We start from the raw sequence: 16,572 nt of genomic DNA on the forward strand, positions 1-16,572 counted from the left end.
TGCTTAGAGTAATATGTAAAACTCATAATAGCTTGGTCTTCAGCCTAGATGTAAGTGTTTCAATCACAGAGTTTCATGGACACACTTGAAGAAACAGTTGCTGAGAGGTGTTGTCATAAGGTATAATGGGTTGTGTTATAAGTTGCTGCAGCAAATTCTCTCAGTGAGTCAACAGTGCTTCTAGTCAAACTCCATTATTCTAAATGTTTGGTGGATGTGATCTTTGTGATAAATTCAAAGTATCTGTCAGTATTTGACCAGCACTGCAGGCAGTTACTGTGGTGGGTTGGCACCCTGCCCGGGATTGGTTCCTGCCTTGTGCCCTGTGTTGGCTGGGATTGGCTCCAGCAGACCCCCGTGACCCTGTGTTCGGATTCAGTGGGTTGGAAAATGGATGGATGGATGCAGGCAGTTATGGAGTATTTTAACAAGACATTGATTGTATTTTGGAGCATGTTGTGAATACAAGGAACTTTTTAGCTTTTTTTCTGCAACCACAATTCTAACAGTAAGTGGTCTGTAGGAATCAAGCTACATGTTGGTTTTAAATGATTCTGTCTGCTTGAAGCAGTGTGGGAGATACTATCTTTAAAACGTGTGTCTCCCATGGAAGCCACACCTATGTTTGTATAGATGTGCTGTGGACGCTAGAGGCGCTGTTGCCCCACTAAACCCACCAGACAGACGTCCAGGACACACGTGTAAAAGCACCAAGAAAATTTCTTTAATATTTTTCTTCAGAACTGGTGCACAAAGCACCGCACACTCCACAATTCACAAATCAGTAAACAATAACAATAATCCTCCTCTCCTCCCAGCAGCTCCGTCTCTCTACCACCCGATTCCGGCCCTCTTGCTGGGATTCCCAAAGTCCTTTAAATAGTCCATGACCCGGAAGTGTTCCTTCTCCAGGTCAAACGCCACATCATCCTTTTCAAGTAGCCCGGAAGTACTGCGGGCTTCCATCCTCGTGACTCCAAAGTACTTCCGGGTTGTCATAAGAGTAATAGTCCCCAGGTTCTTTATGAGCTCCCCCGGCGGCACTCACGGCACCCAACAGGGCTGAGGAAATGGACTCCACATCCCAGGATGCTTTGAGGGAATCCGGGGAACCGTTGCCATCCAGGGGAGCTGCCACCTAGCGTCCCAGGGGATGCAGTGCCCTAAAAAATCTGCTCTCCTCCACTCTTTTCTTTCAGGGACTGAATCCCCGGCTGTCCATCACAGTGCTAAAGAGTAAAAAATAAAGTGTGTTTACCTTAATTTATTGAATTTAATTAAGTACATGTTCCTGATATAAGCATAGAATGATTTAGCTTATTTCTCCTGTGTATAGTCTAAGATTGTATGTGCCCTTCAGATAATGGAGCCCTCTAGATAATGTTTCATTATTTTAGTTAATTACCAATGATAAGATTGACAAGTCATCTTTAAAGACAGCAGTTGTAGCATGTGATAAGATCTTATGTTATTTTAATATGTACACCAGCACTGCTGACGATTCAGTAGTAAGTCTCTTCTTCCAGGCCATAACGGTTGTCATACACTAAAACACCATGCATGTTCACACCTACAGTCACACTGTTACAGTACAAAAAGGAACATATGGCAAGCCAAATTAATATTTAGAGATATCTCAAAATGAATTTCAGAAATCTTAAAATGTAATTTACTTTTTAAGATATCTGAAACTCGCTTTGAGATATCTTACAATAATTTCCTTCACATTTTAAGATATCTGCAATAAATTTTGAGATATCTCAAATACATTTCAAGATATCTCAAATACATTTTCGGATATCTCAAAATAATTGTGTCTGCATTTCAAGATATCTCAAATTAATTTTCAGATATCTTAAATTGAACTTTCATGCATTTCAAGATATCTCAAAATCATTTCCTGTAAAACTGCCTATTATTTCAATGGGACTTCTTGTTTATTATAAGATATCTGAAAATGGACAGGAAGCTGTTCTGAGATATCTGGAAATGTATTTCAGATATCTTAAATTGTATTGTTGATATCTGAAAATGCTATTGTGATATCTTGAAATACAATTTGAGATATCTTGAAATACATTGTTAGATATCTGAAATGGAGCTGAGACCCATTTTAAGATATCATGAAATTAATTTTAGATATCTAAAAATGTATTTTAGATATCTCAAACAACAGTGAATTTAAGTTATCTTAAATGCTTTTTTGAGATATCTTAATTATATTTTGAGATATCCTAAAATAACTTCCCACTTATTTTAAGATATCTCAAATTCATTTTGAGATATCTGAAATGCATTTTTAGATATCTCAACATAACTTCCTGTGCATTTCAAGATATCTCAAATACATTTTAAGATATTTTAAAATAGACAGGAAGTCCTATTCAAAGAATAGGAACTTTTACAGGAATTTATTTCGAGATATCTCAAAATGCATTTCAGATATTTCAAAATATACAGCATATCATTTCAAGATATCCTGAAATCTATTTGAGATATTATAAAGTGCTTTTTAGATTCTTAAAATAGATACATTTTTAAATATCTGTAATTCAGTTTGAGATATCTAAAATGCATTTCCAGATATCTTAAAATTCATTTTGAGATACAGTAAAATGCATTTCCAGATAGCTTAAAATTCATTTTGAGATACAGTATCTCTAAATGTTCATTCGGCTTGCCATAGGAACGTCTGCTCAGCTTTAGGGTCACATTTCATTCCTCTTAGCAATCTAATTCAGAGTTTCAAAAACTGAACCTCAAATTCAGTTTTTTAAAATGTGTACCTTTTGTAACTCTTAAGGCCAGTCCACCAAATTTAAAATGATGTTTTTGTGTGTCTGCTAGTAGTGGTGAATTACTTTTTCTAGATTATTTTTTGTGTGTCTGTCCTTATCTACTAATAGTGGATAATGATGAAGGAGACCTATTGCTACAACTTATGAATTTGATTCAAGAGCTTGTTCAGAAAGTAACTTTGTATTTTGAGAAATTGGACCAAGAAGAGAAAAGGCTAAAAGTCCAAGCAATGAAACAGATAGTGGGTGTGGAAATGAAAAGTCACAAGCAGGTAAGGTATTATTAATAATTATATGTTGCAAATTTTCAGATATATTAGGTTGGGTTGTTGCTACCCAAAGAAGCCAGGATGACCTGCTAATACACTACATTTTACTTTTGGTAAAATCTCATTGTACCCTTTGGGCTAAATGTTTGAAAAATAGTAATCATATTGATTTGGCAATACTTCTCAGTGTGTCAAATCCTGCTTAGCATTCCAAGGCAGCTTTGCTATATCTTTTTATGCTGTGACATCATTGTAGGTTCTTAACTTCATTCTCAATTTAAAGACAACAGTAATACTTTTGTAATCCCTTCATCAACAATGTAGGGGCAAAGCTTGCTGTCATCCTTTTCCATTGTCAAGCTGAACACAATTGTAACGTTTATTTCTTCCCTGAAGTAAATATTGGTTTTGTCAATCCATATTCTCATTCACTAGTGAACAGAAGGTGGTTTAAAATATTTAAAAAAATAAACTTCCACTTTAGAGTCATATGAGGACATCAAAAACTAAGTGAACAGATGCATTTCTCACATTCAGTGTTTCTTTCTCCTACTCTCTCTCTCTTTCTTCTTTGTCAGACTAAAGATCATCTGCTGAAGGAAATTTGGGAATTTGTACTGACTCATCAGGCGATGCTAGACAGAGCATTCAGTAGGCTGGAGTACCTAAGGTGTCTCTCAAATATGTATACAAGAATGGCTAAGGTGAGGCGTCATTGATTCCAATCCACTATCTGCAAATTGTTTTTTTTTTTTTACAGAACCCTATAGTGGCATGATGGTTGAGCTCTTTGGAACTTAGTTTACTTTTCTTTTTGATTAGATGTAAATACCACAGTTTCGAAATTTTTAGAAATGGTACCACTGACTGGGCCGCATGTTGGCATTAATAGCTGAAGGTGTTGTCAAACTCATAGTCCGTTTGCTTTGTGCTGCATCAGGAGATAATTAGTTACGTTGTTTCACTCTGCTGTTAGTATGGTTGCACTTCATACAGAAAATTTCCAAGCAAATCAGAACAAAACAATATCATGCCAGATTTCTCTTCATTGCACAGAAACACAGAGAGTTGACAATAGCTGCGTTTGTGACACATTTTCCATAATTATGTGGTTTGTTTACCAGACACAATTCTGTGAGCAGAATGCCTTGTATCTGATAACTGTAAGACTACATGAAAATGACGTGTTAATTCGCAGGTTACAGATAAGACACATTTCATATAGGCAGCTCTACAGAAGATGGCAAACTCTCACGGGGACATACAGAGATGTACTTCAATTTCATTTAGACAGTAGACATATCAGACAAGTTTCTTGCCACTAATGTTGCATATTTACTCTCCAGTAGCCTACTATTTAATTTTGCTCAAATCACACATCTGCTCTCTTTAGTCCTGTAAATATTTGTTAATAATGTTCACTTTGGAATATTTTGTTAACATTTACTGCATATTATCATACTTAATGTGCCTCAAATATTCACATTGTATGAGAAGAGAGATCACATTGAGAGGACACCCAACCTGCATACATCACTAGAGAGGTGTAAGATTAGGGGGTTTGATCATCTGTCACACTGGGCACTGGTGGGACCTTTTTGGCATCTCGGTGTGTGACCTGATCATAAGTGAATTTACACATGGCCAGATGCCATCTGTTTACGGAAGAGAGAGAGAGAGGCTTGCTGCTTGGCTTGCTCTGATTGAGCCGTATTTGAGCCGTGGGCTGCCATAGCACACACAAATGTTACACTTAATGCACATGAGGGTTGGCATGGTACTAAGCCAAGACCATCATTTCTCAACAGTCTTGGTCTAATTGTTTTAGTGCACACCAGAGTGTGATTCCTGCCTAAACTAATTGGACTGCAGGGGGTAAACTGCTCCAGAGTTTGAAACAACTGCTCCAAATAAGGTGAATACAACTTAACAATACTGTCATCGGAGAACAAGGCTGCGGCCTATGTAGAGTTTATGCAGTCTTGTTTGCATAGCTTTTCTACAAGTACTTCCATTTTTTTTTCTAAGAATGTACACATTAGGTACATTTTTCAGTTTCACATTTGGTATTTTGCATAATGGACTAAAGCTCACTGCAACCCAGTAATCTAAATACTGGTTCAGAAAATTGATGGATTTTTAACTAAGTCCAATATTATGTTGCAATTTCTACTTATGAAGTTAAATCACATATGTGGTTGAATTTAAACTAAGATATTAGCAAATAATAATTTGTCCTTGTTCCATCAGAGATGGTAGGGCAATCCACTTCATCTAAATCACTCGGTGTCGAGTACTCCAGCGTTCTTGTCTTGATCACAGATCTCTTTACTGTTCTCATTTCCACATTCTAGTCCTGTCTTTGTGTAAGCTGGACAAGCAGCATTATATCCGAATAGCAAACATATGCAGCAGAATGCATCATATTACAACATTACTGCTTTAGAAACTTCTTGCACTCTATGTAAATATTTTACAATTTATTATTCTATGAATGCAACTTAATTCCTTCTGATTCATGAATGATAATTTTATAAACCTAGTGACTAACTGATGTCCTTTTCTGCTTACAGGACATACTGACTGGCAAATCATACTGCTTTGGTGACTATCAGATAAGTGAAAATAATAACAACAAAAAAACCCAAAGAGGAGCACAACTAAGCCAAACTCATCTGATCCCTTTATTAAAGCAGCTTATAACTTTGCTAGAAGAAAAGAATCAGAATTCACTAACTACACTTACAAAAACACAGCCAGGTAATGAACTGTCCAGAATGTGGCATGCATGTCAGAATGTCCAGAACTGCATGCATTTTGGTGCCTTTGAAACAGTCTTGCACTCTCCTTATGTGTTTAACAATTCCACATTTCTGGCTTTTTTGTGCTTTTTACCTGCTTTTGTATGCTTTGCTCATTAAGGTCTGCACTGCTCATTTGCCACACTATACAGAGCAGCTTGCCATGTTGCAACCATAGAGTTCATCTTTCCTGAAGAAAAGCCGATGCGAAGCTGTGCTGTGTGCACCCTTATCTCTGTGTCCCAACTAAGTGTGAGTTATCTTTGTGTAAAAAATTGTCACAAAAAAAAAAAACAAAAACACAATCATGCCTTGGCTATGTCTCTTTTCAAAACAAGCGATTGTCTAACCCTTGTGTGTTTTATTTGGACCCTGATGTATTGAAGCTCCACTTTTCGTACCTCCAGCACATGGATTGAATCTAATAGTTTCTTTGGCAGAGATGAATATTTCATTCATATGACCATACCTGTACAAAATATGACTGATTTATATAAAACATATAAATGCTCCCTCAGTCATAGCTTGGTCTCAGTGGACACCCAATAAATGATCCTTTAAATCTATACAGGATGCTGGAATATGTAAAAGTGCTTCATGTTGTGTGACAAACTTTCTGGAATTTAGTATGGCTATAAAGTTTCAGTGTTTGTACAAACCTATTAAATTGGCAATACTTGTTGGTTATTATGTATAAAGTGTATGTACTATTGCTGTTTTATTTTACTTTTTTACACGAAATATAATTTACCAGTAATGGTGCACTGCACAATAACATGCTGTGAATACACTTGACATGAGCATTCCTAGTTTTCATCCTCTTTCTCTGTACGTTTAGCATTTGTTTGCTCAGAGGTTGATGCGCTAGCTGCTTCCTGAGCAGCTCTTCTTTTCTCCACCCTAGCGGCCCGCTTCTTCTCTTCTTTCATTGGCATCTTTTTGCGTTAAAACTGATGAAGTCAGTGTTTGTGTTGCAATTACTTAGAATGTTTTCTTTAATTTTTCACTTAAACTGGCACTTAAATGTTCAATCTGCCTCAAGAATGATTTAAGATATGAAGAGGCAGGGGATGACGAAGGTGGTAGGGAATGAGAACGGCGCCCGTATGCATGTGCCGTACAGCCGCCCTGCTGGCTGCTGCAGAGAGTTGATTCTACAATAAAATAAAATAAAAATAAAAAGAGGAATAACTTTGGAGGTCAATCATCACCCCGAAAGCAAATAGTAGACATCACATAGTATACTGTATGTATACTAAATTTCAGGTCAATAGGTCAAACGGTTTGCGAGCTACAGGGGATTTAAAATCCTGGACAGACAAACGGACAGCCACGGTAGCGTATTATATAAGAAGATAATTCATACCCACCTAAAACACTTGTAGATGAGTTATTTTTAAAAATGGGAAAGTGTTCAGAGATTTTTAAAAAACACAGTAAGTTTGGTGGTAATAGTTTCACCATCAAAATCAGAACTGAGATACTTCAGACTGTAAAGACACATAGGTGTCGGAGAAGATCTTATTTGTACCTGCTGCTTTATCCACTTTATTTATATTTGTTTTATTCATGAAGTTTTTCTTTGGTAGCTTGGGTACAAAGCAGTTGTATCATAAACACAATCTCATTTCAAGCAAGGAGAATATAAGTGAGCAAACCTGAAATTTGTACCTACTAGAGATTGATATTCTTTAACTCTGGTTCTTTTATTTTTTTACTTCTTAGCTCATTCCAGCTTTTCAGTATTCATTTTTAAATATTTACCTACTTGCACCTTGTATTTCATCCATCTATCCATTATCCAACCCGCTATATCCTACCTACATGGTTACAGGGGTCTGCTGGAGCCAATCCCAGCCAACACAGGGCGCTAGGCAGGAAACAAACCCCGGGCAGGGCACCAGCCCACCACAGGGCGCACACACACCCACACACCAAGCACACACTAGGGACAATTTAGAATCGCCAATGCACCTAACCTGCATGTCTTTGGAGTGTGGGAGGAAACTGGAGCACCCGGAGGGAACCCACGGAGACACAGGGAGAACATGAAAACTCCATGCAGGGAGGACCCAGGAAGCAAACCCGGGTCTCCTAACTGCGAGGCACCCTTGTATTTCGTCAGAAATAAAACAGTAAATAGTGCTGTAACAGAGATTAAGTTTACTGACTTTGTATGTCATAGCCTGTTACCTTCATCTAAATGAACCTCAGCCCATGTGGTCAAAGGCCTGCAGCTGACTAGACACAAGGCTGACCAAGTAAACTGAGTGAACAACTATTTTCCATTGGAATGGTGGTCAGCATCAGATTTCAAAAACATTTACAATATCTAGCCATTTGTTTGCAGAAGAAGACTATGATCAAATTGTGGCCAAATCCCCACTGCTTAGACTACTGAAGACTGTGAACAAGCAGCTGAGAGCAAGCGCCAAAGCTGTCGGAATACTGGAGACTGAGCATTTGTCAGAAGAAGCAGCAGCCGTACCAGTTGATCACACACAAGGTACTACTTTATATAGCCATAATGTCCTCGTTGTCCTTTTCCGAATGAGTAATCCATGCTGAACGTCTGAACAGCTAAACATCTGTTTTTCACGATTTAGGGACTACATTTGAATTTATTTGCTGATACAGGGAACTGAGCAGATGAATGTAATTTTAGAATTTGAACAAGAAAATTTTTCATTTTGCACTTTGCACAAAACAGTTGTGCTATTTTTGCATTTATAACTTTACGATTCACATTCTGAAGCACTTTGATTTTGTATTAGAATTTTACCATGATTTTCATTACCCATTCCTCTGTTACCTGAATCCAAATTTTCCATGACATGGTGTGAGGTCAAAGCATGAGCCACTCGCAGTAGGTGTAAGGTAGATGTATTGGTTTATAGGGTCATTATTGTCACCTGTACAGAGCACTGTGAAGTTCTTTCTTGTATGTGCTAACCAACATGCAATGCTTTACCAAGAGTAATGAATATAGCAGTAATATCTCAAAACTTCTGTCTTCCTTACCTGAAAAATCTCAGAACACACTTTACAACACTGGGAAACATATTAAGTTTCATTAAAATGATGATGACACCAAGCTGTACTTTTAAAAGAAAGTAGAAGCCACTTAAAACCTTGGATGGGATGTCAGTTCGTCAGAGGGCACACACTAATGCACACACACACGCCCATAGTCCATCATATTGGGCCAATTTGGATTTACTGTTCAACCTAAAATGCTTGATTTCGAGAACAAGTTGGATTACAGAGCTCTGTGGCAATACTGTGGTAATCTGTCATTTTATGCCTTTTATATCAAGCATTTTAGTATGTACAATTGTACCTCTTATTTGTACCTTTTTTCTTTTTTGCTCTGTACTTTGTTTTTGATGTATTTTAACAAATCTGTGTCCTTAAATGTGATAGTTCTGTATTTAGTGAATGCTATAATCTACTCTTGCATTTTGCCTTGAGAATTATTGCAGCTCTCTGCACCTGCCCTTTGTGAGGGGTGCTGTGCATGAATTGTTGTATTGTATTTCTGAGGTGGCAACGATAGATTGGCTGTCTAGCTCTGTGAAGTGGATTACTTGTGTCCTGATTTGTGTATTGTATTCCCCCTATTTTTTGACACTCATTGCATGTCCAACTTACCTGGAAGGGGGTATCTCTCTGTGAAATGCCTTTCCCAAGATTTCTTCCATTTTTTTCCCCCACAAAGAAATTTTATGGGAGTTTCCTCTTGCCCTCTTAAAGAGTCAAGGCTGGAGGGAGTAATAGCCTTGACATAACAAGGAGGAAGAAGCAGGCGTCACAATTACATTCAAATATAAAGGTTTTACTTTTCTTTTTAATACTGTACTAGGGGCTTTGCCCGACTACACACCCCCCAACGCGCTACATGGCAGCCACTTTGCATTTCTGCCTCTCGCCTTGTCAAGAGGGGGGCTGAACGCACGCTAAGGAGATGCAGTCGCTCCTCCAAAACCCCCTCTTAAACAGTGATACAATGGGAAACAAATAAATTTTTTCTTCTCCTCTATGCTCGATCAGCTGGCTTGCTGCTGCTGCTGCTTGTGCTGTGCTGCGTGATCTGCATGTCGTGCGGTGCTTTGAACATTTAGAAGCCTGTACAGCAGCTGTCTTCCTTGTTTCGTGGGATGATAAAGAGTCTCCGAGAAAATCACGTCTCGACCCAAGATTTTTTTTTATAATAGAGAGATGCATTTCTGTCGTTATTATATGGCAGGTTGGTGGCATCTTCAAGACTTTCCATTTTAGTATTTGGTGGCTATGATGCCAGATTTCAAGACTGGGTGTGTCCGTTGTCTGTGTAATGTCGCGGGAGTGTGTCCAGCTGCTTTGAGGTTTTTAAAGGTCATTTGGTTTGATGAGAGCCTCATGTTCTTTCATTAAATGCATTCTTTTTCAAGGGGAGTCCCTTATCTAGCTAATTTTTCTGGCAGTTCCTTTTTTGGCTTTGACTTTATCGTTTTCTGTTAGTTTAATTGCTAATTTCTAAGGTTTCTTTGGATTGACTCCTGCAGTTTTGTCCTAAAGTCCCTTCTTGTTTTGCAATTTTGATTCTCTGTTTAACTCATCTTATTAAAATCAGCTTTTAATCTACATTTTATTAAAAGTCTAAAATGGTCATAAGAATAATAGGAGAGTCAAACAAAAAGAGGGAGATAGAAAGTGGAATGCCAGAAATGAAGAGCAATAATCTTACCTTAACCAGAAAGATGAGAATGAACGATCTGTAGTTTTGAACAGGGCACTAAGGCTGTGTTTTTCCTTTCTAATCCCTTCATGCAAACAGTCTTAGAAAGAAAAGGCTCTGATAAGAAAATGAAAGAGATGCTCTGGTAATCCTGTGACCCATCAAAGTTGATAATTAACATTCAACATTTTCTTCCCCATACAGACAACAGGTCTGAGTTTTTGGATTTATTGGATGCACAACTAGTGTGTGAAGGGGACCTGACTTCAGTGAACTTAGATAGCCTTTCAGCAAGAGAGTTTATTGTTTATCAGCATGGCCTGTCTCTTCTTAATTTCCTTGAGTCACACATTTGTGTAAGTAATCTTTATTTTGTTTTTATACCTTTCGTTGGGATATAGCGGGTTGGAAAATGACTGACTGACTGACCTTTCAGCTTCTATTTTAAGTGCCATGTGTCACATACACTGAGGAATTCTTAGTTGTGTACATAAGAAGTGAGAAGGTGAGCTGGATACTATAAAAACGGCAAAAATACTAAATAAAGCAAACCTAGCAAAATAATTTTAAGCTTTTATGGCCGAAATAGTACATTACTAAGAGAGCATCACTAACACTTCCCAGAGCATTAGTCACGTTTGTTCTGATACTCATGAAATTTCACTTGTCACAATCACATTCATTTTTTGAGTTATCAGTTTATATTTTTAAAATATACTAGCTTGGCACTTATGTCTAGCATTTTAATGATGTAAAAGCCCATATCATATATATATTAAATCATTTTAAGATTACACATTTGAACCTATATTGATATCGGCAACAAAATGTTAAAGATTAATACAATTCATATATATAATTCACTTGTGTGTTCTTATAGGAAAATACTTCTATTCTAATAAAATACAGATTTAATATTTTCCATCTGAAATGCATTTTTGTCTTCCTGCATTTAAATCATGCTCTGTTTTGACCTCACAATATCCTGTCTTCCAACAGGCTCCACGGATCACTTTGCTCTTAGCTGCAACTCTGCCTTCTAACCAATATGTGAATAATGCCTTCCGAAATTCCTTCTTCTTTGAGGTATTAAGTACACAACAACAACAATTAAATTAAGCCTCCATATTAATAACATTTGTACACTATATATTTACAAATATATTTTGCTTTCACATTACAAAAAGCAATTATGAATCTGGCAAATTTGACATTGCATTATTGTGATCAAATATTTTGTTTGACCAGTGTGACTGCAGTTAAGCAGAAATAATTGACATGACAAGTCGTCCTTGTTATGAGCGATCTCTGCATTTCTGCCTTCTGACTTTGACCTGTGATGTACAGTTGCCTTCAGAAAGTATTCAGAGCCCTTCACTTTCCTCATATTTTGTTGCAGCCTTATGCTTAAGTCGTTTCATTCATTTTTCCCTCATCAAACAACACAATACCCCAGAATGACAATGGGAAAGTAGGATTTTAGGAACTTTTCTAAATTTATTAAACTTAAAGGAACTGACATATCTCATTACACAAGGATTCAGACTCTTATTTGAAATCTGCCTCTGATGCATCCCATTCTAGTGCTCATCATTGACGTGTTTCTACACCTCTTTTGGAGTCCACCTGGATTGTTTCTGCATTACTTAGAAAAGCACACACCCACCTCGCCTATTTAAGGTCCGACAGCTGACAATGTAAAACGAGCCTGCAGAGCAAAGACACCGGATTGTGTTAAGGCACAGATATGAGGAAGGAAACAAAAATTCTACAGCATTGAAGGTTCCCAAGAGCAGAATGATCTCTGTAGGTCTTATATTGAATAAGTTTGGAAAAACTATAACTATTTGTATTATCGTGGAATTTCCCTCTGCTTACCCTTTACCTGTTTTCTCAAGTGTAAGTGTACTCGTCAAGTTCGTTATCGGGTTGGTCTACTGTTGCACTTTAAGATGAATACACACATACATAGCTATACACATACACACACACCCTAACCACAACAGTGCCCCATGAATGACACACACACACACACACTGATTAACCCTTAGCACTTTAAACCACACAAGTGCTTTAGGAATAACACCGCCTGTCACTCAGCACTTCAAGAGACTTACTTATTATCGGCACAAACAACATATGATGTTTTAGTGATATCTCAGACCTAAATATTACTTTTGGTCTACAAGAATACATTTAAACATTGTGGCAAGCATACCCCCGGTCACAGACAGACAGACACCAGAATGTCCAAAACACACTTCTTTTATTTCTTTCCACACCACAATGCCTTCCTCCTCACACTCTTTCTTCTTTCTCTTTCTCACCGCCTCTCCCCTCCTCACAAGCTTCGTCTCCTTCCTCCCAACTCTGGCTCCTCTTCTGGAGGGAGGCGGTCCCTTATATACTGATCCGGATGAGCTCCAGGTGCTCCCCTTGATGACACTTCCTGGTGTGGCGGAAGAGTCCAGAGAGTCCCTGGAAGCACTCCGGGTGCCCCTGGGAATTCTTCCGGCAGCACTTCCTGGTGTGGCGGAAGTGCTGCCATCTGGGACTTCACAACTGTCTGGGCGCCCCCTGGTGGTGACCACGTCCTCCGGTAAGGATAAATGTCCAAAGTCTGGTCCAGTGGCCCATAAGCAGACCCGGGCGGCTGCCCCCTTGTGCCCCAGGGCAAGTATTATCCATCACGGGGACCATCCAGGCGTCCCGGCTGGGTAGGGTCCTCATCCATCTGGGACACTGCCCCAGCACCAGCTGAAGCCCGTACGGCAAAGCGGCCTGTCCCACTAGGGCTATGTGTTTCCCATGGCGGGGTGCCGGCATACCATCGTCCACGGTCCGGTCCTGCAAAACATGATATAAAGGAGGCAGAGATGTCGTCCCGACTCCGCCTACTGGCGTACGGACAACGTCTCCACAAATGACCGGCCCCATGGCACTTGTAACATCGGCGGCCCCCTTGCCTTTCCGGTGCCCTCCGGACTTGAAAACAAGACGGGAATGCCCGTGCCTGTTTCTCCTCAGTTTGGTTTGGGACTACTCTCCACCGCCGTGGAGAGAGCTCTCTCACCACCTGCGAGCTCTCCGGACCCCGACTCTTCCTGTCGGGAGACCCCCCCTTCTTTCTCCGGGGCCTCCCGTTACTCTGGGGTGCTACAACAGCCTGGATCCCCTTATGGGACAAAGGGGGACCCTTTGCTGTTTGCACTCCTCTCGATCGAGTTCCGAGCACTGCGGCTTCTTGAAGCGGGGCGGTTTGGGTGCCGACACATACAAGCCGGCACCGTCCCCCTGTCTCTTCTCCCGCTACTCGCCTAGTACTCGTTCCCCGATCTACTGTGGGACGCCCTGCTGTTCGACTCCGGTCACTAACGTCACGGGTCCCTTCGCTAGGGCTTCCCCTTTCCTTTACGGTGCCAGTAATAGTTACCGGCACCGCATCAACACTCTGGTTGGAGAGTCCCACGGTGTACTTACCTCCCCACTGCTTTATGGTCATCAGGGAAGCCTCCGTTTTCTTCTCCAGCCCGTCGATCACCTCTCGCATCAAGCGCAGGACCTGAAACAGCGACTGTACGGGCCGAAGGGCTTCCTCCAGCTCTCGTACAGCCGCCAGCAAAACCAAAACATCAGCCGGCATGGAACTTACAGTTTGTTCAGTTTTCCCGTCCGGCTGGGAGCCATAGAGCTCCTGCGCCTGCTCAGTTGGGCCTTCGACCGTCCCAGGATTGACGTTCGTTAGTCCTGCCTTCGAACACTCACTGGCAGGTACACAACACACTCCGTCCAATCCTGTGCCTGTCTCTGGGAGGGACTTCCGGTCCTCCAACGCTCCCTCCACCCTATGAGGGGACTCGGTCAGGGAAGAGTCTTCCGGGCAGCTTCCGCCCCGCAGCCCTTCTGCAGTTAGCAGTGGATCCTCTGCGTCTCCTGTCGCCGTCTCTCCATCGCTCCATGGGTCGGCGTGCTTCGGCCACAGACGCGGATCTGGGCACTCCCCTGCTAAAAAGCAAGACCAGGAGACTGCAGGGTAAGCCCCGCCAAGTGTATCGTCGTCATACGCAAGGCTTACCTCCCGAATCCCGTCTGTTTGAGCGTGCAGTGGCTGTATGGCCTCTTCCATTGCTCCGCCGACCCGTGCATCAACGACAACGACGCGGGGTACAGGCATCGCTGCCTTCAGGGCGTTTTTGCCCTTCTTCCTCCCCATTGTGCTGGGCGTCCGGTCCTCGGCAAGCCTTTTCAAGAGTTGTAGGCCCAGGAATGCGTGCCGCGGTAGACGTGTGTCTTCGTCCGCTGTGCGGGCAGCCTCCACAAAATTATTTTTCGAAAACGGGGTCCCCTCCTTTTAGCAGGAGGAGGGCCCCACGTTGGGCGCCATTGTGGCAAGCATACCCCCGGTCACAGACAGACAGACACCAGAATGTCCAAAACACACTTCTTTTATTTCTTTCCGCACCACAATGCCTTCCTCCTCACACTCTTTCTTCTTTCTCTTTCTCTTTCTCACCGCCTCTCCCCTCCTCACAAGCTTCGTCTCCTTCCTCCCAACTCTGGCTCCTCTTCTGGAGGGAGGCGGTCCCTTACATACTGACCCGGATGAGCTCCAGGTGCTCCCCTTGATGACACTTCCTGGTGTGGCGGAAGAGTCCAGAGAGTCCCTGGAAGCACTCCGGGTGCCCCTGGGAATTCCTTCCGGCAGCACTTCCTGGTGTGGCGGAAGTGCTGCCATCTGGGACTTCACAACTGTCTGGGCGCCCCCTGGTGGTGACCACATCCTCCGGTAGGGATAAATGTCCAAAGTCCGGTCCAGTGGCCCATAAGCAGACCCGGGCGGCTGCCCCCTTGTGCCCCAGGGCAAGTATTGTCCATCACGGGGGACCATCCAGGCGTCCCGGCTGGGTAGGGTCCTCATCCATCTGGGACAACATACAAAGACTCAGCACTCTTGATTATAGGCCATTTATCAGCCAAGAATACCTTCTTTTCGTACTGTTCCAACTATTGAGTGGCGCTCCACACTCTCAGCCAAATAAACCCCACAGAACAGAAATAATAGCAAAAGTCCGGCTGCACCTAGGTGCTCCAAGAAATCTTACTTCAATCACTCTAGACATTAAGACAAACCATAGAAAATTAAAAGCAGCATGGTATTTATTACAAGAATAATAATAATACCACTGGAACAAAGACTAGTAGAAAATAGGTACTGATAGGAAAGTCTGAATATATATAGTCTAGAAAAAGCTTACGAAAAAATGTAGAGATGACAAGGATGAATGTCCCAGGGAGGCGTTTGATTTAGCAATCGATGTTCATGATGCCTCTCTGACGACCAGTGCTGTCTTCGCCCGTTTCTCTTCTTCTTCTTCTGTACTTTCTTCTTCTCCTTCTTTCTTCTTCTCTGACGTTGCTTTCAAAATGAGGCATATTTATTATAAAATGTCATGCCGTGGTTTCACAACAAATGCCCCTGATTGGTTGGCTGTCAATATGATTGATGAATTTTGCTCAAACTCTTTAATCTATCTTTCCCAGATAATAAAGTTCTTTGATTTTGCCTCATGTCCGTCTTTCCCAGGCTGTAAACCAAATTGTCGTCCCAGATGTCCATATCAATAGCCTGAGGTGTCGACTCAGTCTTCCTTTCCCAGGTTATAAAGTAATTGAGCCACCAGCATGTCTTCCTTTCAATGTTGAAACAGCTGTTTTAAAAGTGTGGTGTAAGAAAACCTGCTTTGATTTGTCTTAAATGTAGTTCATCTGTTATTTTATCTTGACCAAAATATAATGGCAAATTAAACCAAAATGTACAGATTTTATACACCATAACACTGTTACAAGAACTGGTTACCTTGCCAGACTGAGCAGTCAGGGAGGAATGGCTTTGGTATGAGAGTTGACTAAGAACACAATGGTTGTTCTGGCTGAGCTCCAGAGAACATGTGTAGAGATGGGATAACCCACCAGAAGGACAACCACCA

At 41.1% G+C, this 16,572-nt stretch overlaps 1 protein-coding gene across 1 annotated transcript in view; it reads left to right on the top strand.

The window, feature by feature from the left end:
- The window catches only part of si:dkey-103g5.4 (uncharacterized), a 66,442-nt gene that overhangs the window by 41,241 nt on the left and 8,629 nt on the right, over nt 1–16,572 (top strand). Inside the window, exons 10-15 of the mRNA XM_028809524.2 lie at nt 2,907–3,070; nt 3,646–3,771; nt 5,641–5,827; nt 8,219–8,374; nt 10,790–10,941; nt 11,585–11,671. Coding sequence (XP_028665357.2) covers nt 2,907–3,070; nt 3,646–3,771; nt 5,641–5,827; nt 8,219–8,374; nt 10,790–10,941; nt 11,585–11,671 — 872 coding nt within the window. The remainder of the gene's footprint in view (nt 1–2,906; nt 3,071–3,645; nt 3,772–5,640; nt 5,828–8,218; nt 8,375–10,789; nt 10,942–11,584; nt 11,672–16,572) is intronic.

This window comes from Erpetoichthys calabaricus, chromosome 9 (genome assembly GCF_900747795.2).
Source record: "Erpetoichthys calabaricus chromosome 9, fErpCal1.3, whole genome shotgun sequence".
Classification (NCBI taxonomy): domain Eukaryota; kingdom Metazoa; phylum Chordata; class Cladistia; order Polypteriformes; family Polypteridae; genus Erpetoichthys; species Erpetoichthys calabaricus.